The sequence below is a fragment of the Oryctolagus cuniculus genome, chromosome 7, assembly GCF_051225735.1.
Source record: "Oryctolagus cuniculus isolate XC-2025 breed Fujian yellow rabbit chromosome 7, ASM5122573v1, whole genome shotgun sequence".
NCBI lineage: Eukaryota > Metazoa > Chordata > Mammalia > Lagomorpha > Leporidae > Oryctolagus > Oryctolagus cuniculus.
In genome coordinates, this window is record NC_142873.1 from 149,627,414 (window position 1) to 149,638,007 (window position 10,594).

Genomic DNA, 10,594 nt, shown 5'->3' on the forward strand with positions numbered 1-10,594 from the left:
AGATTGTTTAGGAGAGATTGTTTTTCACTGTGTTGTCATGATTGAATCTGGACTACAACTGGTTGACTATGTGGGTGGATACTATTTTGTTTTTTATTTTTTTATGTTTGACAGGAAGAGTGGACAGTGAGAGAGAAAGAGACAGAGAGAAAGGTCTTCCTTTTTGCCATTGGTTCACCCTTCAATGGCCGCCGCAGCCGGCGCACTGCGCTGATCCAAAGTCAGGCGCCAGGTGACCCCTCTGGTCTCCCATGCGGGTGCAGGGCCCTGGGCCATCCTCCACTGCACTCCCTGGCCACAGCAGAGAACTGGCCTGGAAGAGGGGCAACCGGGACAGAATCCGGCACCCCAACCGGGACTAGAACCTGGTGTGCTGGCGCCGCGAGGTGGAGGATTAGCCTATTGCGCAAGGCGCCGGCCTGGGTGGATACTATTTCATGGTGATAAGCGGCACTGCCTGGGGTGGGGCCAGGATAGCTGGGTTCCCCAGGAGAGGGCGTCCCGGGATGAATGCCCCCCTGGGGGTAGCCCACTGAGCAGGTTTCTATCTGTTCGGTTCATGCTGGGACCTCGCGCTCAGAAGAAGACCCAGGGAGACCCAATATACAACCAATGGTCAGAGGGAGAGGGAAACACAAGGTCAACAAAGGTCAAATCGTTCCTGCCCGTAGGACTTCTCAGATCCTTTAAGAAACCAGAGTTCAGTGGGTATCACCCACGGGGTCCCTGTTCCCCAGCTGCCTCCCTGCAGGCCCCAGGTGTGCAGCAGGTGCATCCTTCCCCCACAGGCTCTCACTGCTACCCAGCGCCCTTCCCCAGGGCTCCCGTGACTGCTTCCTCCGAGGTCCCTCCAGGCCGTTCCCCTTCAATCCCAACCCAAAGCTGGGCCTGTGGCTCCGCTCTGGCTCACCTCTTCCTCTTTCACCCCCCCCCCCCACACCTGCTGATCTGGGCACCTGTTAATCCAACCTGCTCCTGCCCATGCACAACCCAGTGAGGGGCACTCCTAGGGCTGGGGCTTCTGTGGAGGTGGGGCAGAGACGGAGCAGAGAACCCTGAAGGGCAGGCGCCCAGGCCCACAGGGAGTCCTGGTAGTGTTTTCAACCAGAGAACAAGATCCGGCTTGGTTTTCCTAGCGAGTCTGCAGCTGCTGAGTGGAGACCTTGAACAATGGATACTTGATCCACAGCAGGTGGCTTAAGTCACTGTGCCCAAATGCCGTACCCAGAAAACTAAGTTATTAACTAGATGTTATTTAAAAGATTTGAATTCATGAGACTTGAAGATTTTTTTATTGAAATTATTTTATTTATTTGAAAGACTTACAGAAAGAGGGAGGAAAAAGAAAGTGAGAAATCTTTTATCTGCTGGTTCACTTCCATGTGGCTAGGTCCAGGCCACATGGAAGCTAGGAGCCAGGAGCTTCATCCAGGTCTCCCACGTGTGTGCAAGGTACTAAGGACCTGGGCCATCTTCTGCTGCTTCCTATCCAGCTTCCTGGGAGCTGGATCGGAAGTGGAGCAGCCAGGACTTGAACAGGCACCCATACAGGATGCAGGCATCGCAGGCAGCGGCTTTACCTGTTATGCAACAATGCCAGCCCCTTGAAGAATTTCTAAAAGGAAAAGTGAAGTGTTTGTCAAATCCTTGGTAGTTTTTGGCCATGGTTTCCTGACTTTCTGCTGCCCATGTGTGGTGAGAAGGGGTCACAGCAGTTCCCCGCCCTCCCCTGAGGCTGAACCCAGGTCCCCTGGAGGGCCCGCCCCTGCCCACCACAGCTCCCTGCCCTTCATCCTGAAGCTGTTTTGGAAAATCCTCCAAGGGCCCTTCTCCGACCCTCAGGAGGAAGGGGACCCTGAGCCTTCACAGCCCTGCTCTGGCTTGGCCACGCTTGCCGGTTACTGGTCACCAGTCCTGTGTGTCTGCCTCGGTCGGAGAGAGCAGTGTCTGTTTGGTTCCAGAAGCCCCACATGTTCTCCCCATCATGCGGAACCCAGGCACTAACTACAGTGTAGGACACGGGTGTATTACTCACGGGATCAAACACCAGTTCCTCTGAAAATAGTATATATACACATATAGATAGATATAGATACAGCTACAGAGTGATAGACAGTTGTTCTTATTAAAGATTAATTTATTGACTTGCAAAACAATGACAGAAGAGGGGTAAAAGATGAGGGGGGAGGGAGAGAGAGAGAGAGAGAGGATATTCCATCCATTAGTGCCTCCCCATAAGACCACAACAGCCAGGGCTGTCCAGCGCAGAAGCCAGGAGACTCGCACTCCACACTGGTCTCTCACATGGCTGACAGGGCCGTGAACCTGTGCCATTTACCCCTGTTTCCCAGGCCCATTAAAAGGGAAATGGATCTGACGCGGAGTAGCCAGGATGCAAACTGGTGCCTATTTGGGAGCTCAGTGCTGCAAGCCGTGGCGTAACCTGCTTCACCAAACACTGGATGCAAGAGTGTACCCGTTAGAGGAAGGGAACACGCTCACACTGACAGGGACTGACCGTGTCCTTGCTGGGGAGCTTCATTCTTCATTCTGGGAGCTCAGGAGGAACAGGAGCTGCAGGGACTGGGCCGTGTGTGTTTCTTCCGCCTGCACAGCAGAGGGCGCTCTGACCTCCAGGACTGCTTGCGGAAACCGAGTCCCCGTGCCTGTGTGGGTGCCTCCTCGCCCTGCAGCCAGGGCTCTCACTAGGATAGTCCCACTCCCCCGTGGACACCCAGCCCTGAGCCTGTCATTGCCAGGCAGGCAGTCAGTGTTCACTGAATGCCCCTGACTGCTCGCTTCTGTTTAATAATCAACAACTTTAGAGAAACATCCACATGCCCCTCCCTCTCAGAGCCGGCCTCTGAAGTAAGGAATGAATGATACTGAATGAGTGAATGACCAAAGCCTCATTCTCCTCCCACTCAATGAAAGCAGAAAATCCCCGGTCCTTCCAGTCTACCACAAGGCAAGAGGGCGCAGGCTCAGTCTCCCACAGGTGTCACTGTGTTAGGTCTGCATGGAGAAGCCACTGCTCTCTGTGAGACTCTGTGCTGGGGTGACCTCCTTGTCCCAGCTTTCCTGCCTCAGTTTCCACAATGAGAACCCCCAGCCGAGGACAAACAAGAGGGTTGTTCTCCCATCAGGATTCCAAATTCTCTCCTGCGGTCCTGGTCCTCCCAGGAGAGGGGGCTCTGGTCTCCTCTGCAAATCAGCTCTCAGGTTTAGGACCCGGCCAGGGGGAAGTCACTGACGGACACAGATCCACTCGGGACTTGAGAGAGCACTTTATTCTTTACATAGGACGGGGGTCAGCACGGGTAGCCGGGCCTTGGTGCTAGTTGTTTGCAATGGTCTGGGAAAAGACAGAAGAGTGGAGTGAGGGTGGCAGGATCTCGAGTCCGTGGAACTGGGGTAGCTCCCAGCCCCCACTTACTCTCCATGTGGCCCTGGGGGAGTCACTTGCCTTCTCTAATGGGAGTGGTGATCCCAGCACTCACCCTGTGGGGTCCTGATTCAACCATCACCAAGGCCCCAGCCCAGTCCTGGTGCTCATCCTCCCAGTCTATACGGTGCTCACTGCGGTCACCATGGACAACACTGACCCTCTCTGACCAGCTGTCCCCAGATGACACTAAGGGGCTCAGCTTCCCCTGGCTCTCACAGCCTTCACCATTATGGCTCACTTCAGTCTCCCCCAGCAGGGGGCGCCGTGGCCCTCTGTGCTCTGTGACAAGTAAGGACCTGACCAGAGCACACCCCTGAGAAGCCCTCCTGAGTCAGGAGGTGCAAACTCCACCCAGAGCCTGCTGATTCCTGGGACCATGCAGGGCAGAGCTCATCCCCTGCCCTCTGCCATGTCCCCAAGGCCCCACCCCCCTGCCCTCCCGGGACCCCTGCAGCCCCTCCCAGGATGTGCCCCTCCTCCCTGTGCCCCAGCCCCTCTCAGGACAGCCCTCATCCGCAGCCCTCCCTGCTGCCCTGTCCTCACCCCAATAATCCAGTCAATGAAGGCCGACACTCGGGTGAACACCGTGGGTTTCTTGGGGGTGTCACAGCCATCGGCGGAGACAAAGCTGGCCACGCCATAGACTTTGCAACAGCCTTTTCCTATGCGGCAGACGAGGGGTCCCCCAGAGTCACCCTGCAGCAGTCAGAGGGGACAGGGCTGAGCCACGTCCGAGGGTCAGGAATGGAACCTGAACTGGGGACTGCAAACCACACCCTCAGTGTTGACCTCCGGGCCTCAGGGCCTGCTCTGAGCCGGGAGCAGGGTCTGTCCCACAGGAGCTGCTGGGGATGAGCTGGGACAGAGCTGACCTCAGCCCCAGACCTGCAGAGAGGAAGCCCCGGGAGACGCCGGCTCCCACTGCCGGTGGCGCAGTCACTCATGGACGTGACGCTCACGCGCGCCTCTGACACAGGGGCTCAGGGTCCCTTCAGAACACAGAGTGGGTGACTTGGGAGGTCCTGGTGCCAGTGCCCCATGCTGTGCTGCCAGGGCCGCCTGAGCACCATGAGGGACGGTGGCTGCCCCAGGTCAGGTGAGCCAGGGGCCGGGGCCAGGGTCAGGGTTGTCTACACGGCGCTGACTTTCTTCCACCTCCTGCCTGGCCTGGACCCTCCCAGGAAGCAGCAGGATAGACCTCTCCCCCACCTCCATAGAGATGGTAGAGGGGCCCCAGGACCCTGCCCACCCAGAGCAGGTGTGGGCTGACTCACGTTGCAGCCAGCGACGTTTTCGCCGCCGGCACACACCATGGTCTCCTTCACAGTGGAGCCCCACCAGTCGGACTGGGAGCAGTGTTCATAGTCCACCACGGGCAGCAGCCCCTTCAGTAGAACATTTGAGACTGACCCTCCAGCTGTGGGGACAGAGAGCAATGAGTGGGGGCTGGGGCAGGGTTACTTTCCCAGAGGTGGGACATTTGAGGCACACTGCGCTCCTGACCAGAAGGGCGCTGTCCTCCCACCAATTCCAGGGCCCTGCATTATTTGAACCTATACAACCCTGGCCTTGTCCCCCAGGCCCTGTCTCTCTGCCCCTGTCCCGGTCAGCACGTACTGGAGGTGGTGCCCCAGCCAGTGATGTAGCATTCCGTCCCGTGGGGCAGGATGTAGTCACGGGGGGCAAGGCAGGCGGGCTGGACTTCGGGTGTTACCTCGGCGCTGCGTGACAGCTTGATGAGGGCGATGTCATTGCTGTGGGAGGGAAGAGTCACACAGAGCCTGGAGCTCCAATTGGACCAGGTCCACCCTGGCATTTGCTCCAGGGGTTCACCTCTGGGGTCCCGAGGCTCCTTTGTCCCCCCCTTTGTCTACTCAAGGCAGAGTAGACTTCCCAGCCCAGGCCTCCTGGCCCCCGCCAGCCCTTGGCCTTCATAGTTGTCCTTGTGTCCACCTGTGCCCTTCATACTGCAGGTGCATCAGGACGCCCTGGGGGACCGTGAGCACAGTGTGGGGCGGGCACTCGGCACAGGGCTTAAGCGGCTGCACCCACACACAGTGCCTGGGTTCCTGTCCAGGCTCGGCTCCATTCCAGCCTCCTGCCCACGTGCACCCTGGCTTAGCAGGTGGTGGTCAGGTGCTTGGATTTCAGCCACCAGGTGGGAGAGACGAATAGAGTTCCTGTCTCCTGTGTTTGCTTAACCCAGCAATGGCTGTAGCAGGCATTTGGGAAGGGAACCAGTAGATAGATGGAAGATCTCTCTCTTTCTTTCTCCCTCTTCCCCTCTCGCCCCCCACTTTCGCTTTTCAGAAAATAAATTAGTAAAAACAATTTTAAATCCACACAAATTTTTGGGCCCGCCCGAGGCTTTCTGAGTCCATGGTCTGTCTGAGGCCTGAGGTCTGACATTCTATCAGGGTCCCAGCGGATGCTGGTGCCGCTGCCCCAAGACCACAACTCGGGAACCACAGCACTACTGTCTCTTAGGACATTTCGCCTGGGTCTCCCTGGTCTCCCTAGGCCCCAGGAGCCCTGCCAGGACGGGCCGGGGTCTCCATCACAGTGGCCCCTCCCTCCTGCACTGTGGTTCCCAGGGTTCCGCCCCCTCCTGTGCTCCTCTCACGGAAAAGGCTGAGCCTTGCGGACACACAGGTGAGCACACAGGTGAGGCTGAGCGGGGCCTCCCCGCCCGTCACCACCACCAGGAAGCCCTGCTGCAGGTCACCCTCTGACCAAGGGGAAACTGAAGCCCAGGCCATGCAGGGAGTGACTGCTGGGGCCTGACTCTCCACCCAGTGCTCCTCCTTCATCCCCAGGGCCGGGAACCCAGCTGTGCCGGATGGACCTCTGCTGACCACAGGAAACCTTGGACTTGGGGCAGGTGCTTGAGGGTTCCTGGGCTGCAGAGCCATGGAGCCCAGCAGCGGTGGGGGGCTTCCTGCCTCTCCCTGGCCCTGGTGACCCCCTGCATGGAAGGAGGTTTGTGCTGAGGGTCTCTGAGGCTCTGCTCAGTGTTGGGGCCTGGGTCTGGGATGCCCACCCTCCCAGCTGTCCCTGGAGTCCCCTAGATGCAGCTGGGGGTCACGGAGGGATGAGCACAGGAGCCCAGGCCCCGGCTGGGAGCTCACTCACCCCTTGGATACATCGTTGTCATCATAGTCTGGGTGCACGATGATCTTCTCCCCGGGGATGATCTGCTCCTCGTCCCCTAGGTTAGTTATGTCATGCGCGCCCAGCAGCACCCAGTAGTTCCCGGTGTAGCTGCCAGGGGAGGGGAGGTCAGTCTGGGCCTGACGCCCACTTCCCATAGCCAGCAAGTGACCCAAGCTGCCTGGGTCTCCCACAGGGACAAGTAGCAGGGCAAGACAGGGGCAGCAGGGGAACTCACGGGAAGCAGTGGCCGGCAGTCATAACCCAGAGAGGGTCGATGAGGGTCCCGCCACAGATGAAGTACAGGGCCCCGTCCTCCTCATACAGCACCATGGCCTGCAGACCCAGAAAGAAACACGCTGAGAGGCCAGCGCTGTGGCTCAATAGGCTAATCCTCCGCCTTGCGGCGCCGGCACACCGGGTTCTAGTCCCGGTCGGGGTGCCGGATTCTGTCCCGGTTGCCCCTCTTCCAGGCCAGCTCTCTGCTGAGGCCCGGGAGTGCAGTGGAGGAAGGCCCAAGTGCTTGGGCCCTGCACCCCATGGGAGACCAGGAGAAGCACCTGGCTCCTGCCATCGGATCAGCGCGTTGCGCCGGCTGCAGTGCGCCGGCTGTGGCGGCCATTGGAGGGTGAACCAACGGCAAAAGGAAGACCTTTCTCTCTGTCTCTCTCTCTCACTGTCCACTCTGCCTGTCAAAAAAAAAAAAAAAAACAAAAAACAAAAAACAAAAAACAAAAAAAAACCACACTGAGAGGGCCAGACCCACAGTGAGTGAGCTGTGTAGGTTGTGCACTGCACAATCAAGAGGGTGCCATTCACACAGGAAACAGGAGCTGGCTCTGCAATGTGCAGTGTGCGACCTGCACCACTGCTCCTGGTGGCCCTGTCACTTCTCCACTGGGGTCACTGTGGCTCTCCAGTCCCCTACCCCAGGCCCTGTGATCTCCTGGAGACTCCAACATTTTCTGTCCTCTAGGGCCTCCCTGAACCTCTGTCTCCTGAGAGCCCCCAAGACCCTCTGTCCTCTCAGACCCCTCCCTGTTCTGCACCTCAGCCCTGCAGGCTGCACCACCCCAAGTGAAACCCTCCCCTGGCCCCAGATTGAGTTTCATTCGTAGACAGCCCAGTGAGGGCTGTAGGTAGGACCTGAAGACCTGTACATGACGCAGACTGTTCCAGGGTTCCCGGCCTTGGGACGCTGAAGTGGAGGCTGGAGAGGGATCCCTGGGGTCAGGACTGGAGGCCTTGCAGTCAGACTTGGCGTCCAGAGCCCAGGGTGGGGGTCCGTGCAGTTCGTGTTGTTCTTACCTGCCAGGGCTTGCTGTGGGGGTCTACCTCGGTGCCATTGACAACCCGGATGGACAGGCGGAAGGAAGGTTGGCCAGAGGCTGAGGCTGGAGAGGAGAGGAGAGGAGAGGACAGGCATCACTTAGCCAGATGGATCCCAAGGGAATAGGCTGTGCCACTGACAGGCTGTGTGACCCATGCGAGTCACTGTGCCTCTCTGACCTCAGCAGCCACTGGGAACAGCGAGCACTGGGACTAGAGCAGGGGCTTCCAGAGTCCCAGGAGCCCCAGGATGGAGATGAAAACCCACCTCCGTCGACGGGAGGACGGAGTGTGACTCTAACAGAGCCTGGTGACCACGAGCCTCACCAAGGTGATGGCTGCTGTGAGAGTGGAGGCTGGCCTGGTGCTGTGTAATGAACTCCACGGAACACCCATGGCCTGGGTTTCTGTTTTGGTTCCGTTGCCAGTTCCAACTCCCTGCTCATGGGCACCCAGCAGGCAGCAGTGACAGCCCAAGGACTCGGGTCCCTGCCACCCACTGGCTACTGCCTACTGGTTTCACTTAGGAATTTGGAGAGTGAACCAGAGGAAGGGGGATCATTGCCGGTCTGTCTCTACCTGCAATAAAACACATGAGTAATAACTTTTTTTTTTTTAACAGAGTGGAGGCTTTGAAATAGAACTTCCTGGGTTCAGAACACAGCATGGTCCCTTGTTCTGGGATGAGCTGCTTTAATGTTTTTAGGTCATTTTGCTGGTCAGTAAAATGGGGCCAATAATAGTACTGATCTCATGGAGCTGGGAGGAACATTGCATGATGTCGTATAAGAGAAATGTCTAAGAATTCTGCCTGGCGTTTAGTAAGGATTCCATAAATGTGATCTGTTCCCATGACTGTCAGTCTGGGGAGGCTGCTCAGAGGAGGTGGCCTTGAGCTGCAGTGTAACAAGGCAGAGAGATAAGGCTGGGCACAGGCCATGGCGCTGGGTGGGGGAGAGTGATGGATGGAGAATTGGAGCATTCATCAGAGGAGTGGGAATTCCATCCCTCGCAGTCTGAGCACAGAGCCAGGCTCTTCTCCACTTAGGTTTGATCACTGCCCCCACCAAGGATGCCCACCACCCCCTTGGGTGCTGCTCCCAGTCCTCCTGAGCTGCTCCATCCCCTGCTTCCCCTCCCTCTCCTCCCCAGCACCAAGCTAAAGCCCCCACTGTCATACCCTAGGTACGTGCTGAGACCCCTCCTATGGAAGCAGGGCCTGGGACTACGGGCCCAGGGTGGGGAGCAGATCTCAGGGCTCCTGGCCCAGGCAGCGCAGGGCACAGACCGGGCTGGGTTCTTACCAAGGGCCACCAGCAGGAGGGCGCTCAGCAGCCGGAGCATCGCGAGTGTGGAGAGAGGACGAGCGACAGAGCCCGCGCTCTAATATAGTGCAAGCAGGCAGGGGGCTGGACTGGGCCCCTTCCCAGCACAGGTGGTGGGACACCAGGTCTCTCCCATGTCCAAGGCCACAGCCCTCCACCCCCCGCAGATGGAGGAGTGAGAACCAACAGAGAGAACCAGGGTTTTCTGAACCAGGTGGCTCCACAGGTGACACCAGGTGGCTGATTGATAACAGGACCAGGATGGAAAGTTGGCGTCAGAACAAGCCACCTCCTCCAGGAAGGAACACGGGCGCTGGAACCCCTCAACCTGGATTCCGACTCTGCCCATGCCACCTCCCAGCTCTGAGACCTTGGCACCTGGCTTCTCTTCTCTGCAGCTCAGTTTTCCAACTCTATCCCGGGGTCGGTATTCGTGTCCACCTCAAGGACAAGATCTGGTTGAGCACCTGCTGTACGCAGAGCAGGCCCTGCTCCAGTGCTGTGGCTGACACAGCACCGTCCTCCTCCTTCTGCTGGCCGAGTGCCGCGGGGAGACAACCTCAGATCAACCCTGATCTGCAAAGGCTGTGGGCACCCCGAGGGCGGGGCTGTGGAGCAGAGGAAGCGTGGGAGCCCGGGTGGGAGTGGGTGGTCATTCAGAGGGGAGGCGAGGGAAAGTGCCCTTGGGGCTGGGGGTTCAGGATTTGGTTGAGTCGTAAAGGAGAGGCAAAGCCAGCTATGGGAGGGGCAGGTGTTTGGCATAGTAAAGGTGCCACTTGCAACAACCCCGCTGCAAATAGGAGTGCCTGGGTGTGGGCCCCAACTCTGCTCCTGATCCAGCTTCCTGCTAGCGCACACCTTAGCAGCCAGCAGAGGACGGCTGGAGGACTTGGGTCCCTGCTACCCACAGACTCTACTGAGTTCCTGGCTTGGGCTTTTGGTCTGGCTGAGTCCCAGCTGTAGCTGCCATTTGGGGAATGAACCAGTCAAAGGGAGAGTCCCTTCTCTCTCTGATTTTCCAATAAATTGAAATTAAAAGTGTTCAAAAGATTTATTTGTTGTGATGCAGTGGTTTAAGTTGCAGCCAGCAATGCGGCATCCCATATGAGTACTGGTTTCAGGCCCAGCTCTCTGCTTCCATGATGGCTCATTCCAAAAATGGCTTCATCCGCCAGGGCTTGTCCAGGAATTCCATCCAGGTCTCCTGGCCAGGGACCCAAGCACTTGGGACATCTTCTACTGCATTCCCAAGCACATTAGCAGGCGGCTGGATTGGAAACTGATCATTCAGTCTGGTACTGGCACTCAAATATTGGATGCTGGGATGTCAGTCGGTGGCTTA

General features: G+C 58.0%; 1 protein-coding gene across 1 annotated transcript; it reads right to left on the reverse strand.

The window, feature by feature from the left end:
• Nucleotides 1-3,268: 3,268 nt before the first annotated feature.
• LOC149125810 (chymotrypsin-like elastase family member 3B) lies at nt 3,269-9,288 on the reverse strand. The gene is made up of 8 exons (XM_089299196.1): nt 9,232-9,288; nt 7,907-7,992; nt 6,837-6,934; nt 6,581-6,709; nt 5,066-5,202; nt 4,723-4,865; nt 3,992-4,144; nt 3,269-3,355 (listed from the first exon to the last, which is right to left on the reverse strand). Exons 1-8 carry the CDS (start codon nt 9,269-9,271, stop codon nt 3,338-3,340), a joined length of 804 nt encoding a protein of 267 aa, XP_089155322.1. The 5' UTR covers nt 9,272-9,288; the 3' UTR covers nt 3,269-3,337.
• Nucleotides 9,289-10,594: the final 1,306 nt, after the last annotated feature.

Excerpts from the sequence above, each read along its gene's own strand:
- LOC149125810 (XM_089299196.1), bottom strand. The coding sequence starts at position 9,271 with ATGCTCCGGCTGCTGAGCGCCCTCCTGCTGGTGGCCCTTG. Across the intron at positions 5,203-6,580 it reads GACAACGATGTATCCAAGGG|CAATGACATCGCCCTCATCA; the intron begins GTGAGTGAGCTC and ends TCCCTCCCACAG. Across the intron at positions 4,866-5,065 it reads TGGCTGGGGCACCACCTCCA|CTGGAGGGTCAGTCTCAAAT; the intron begins GTACGTGCTGAC and ends CTGTCCCCACAG.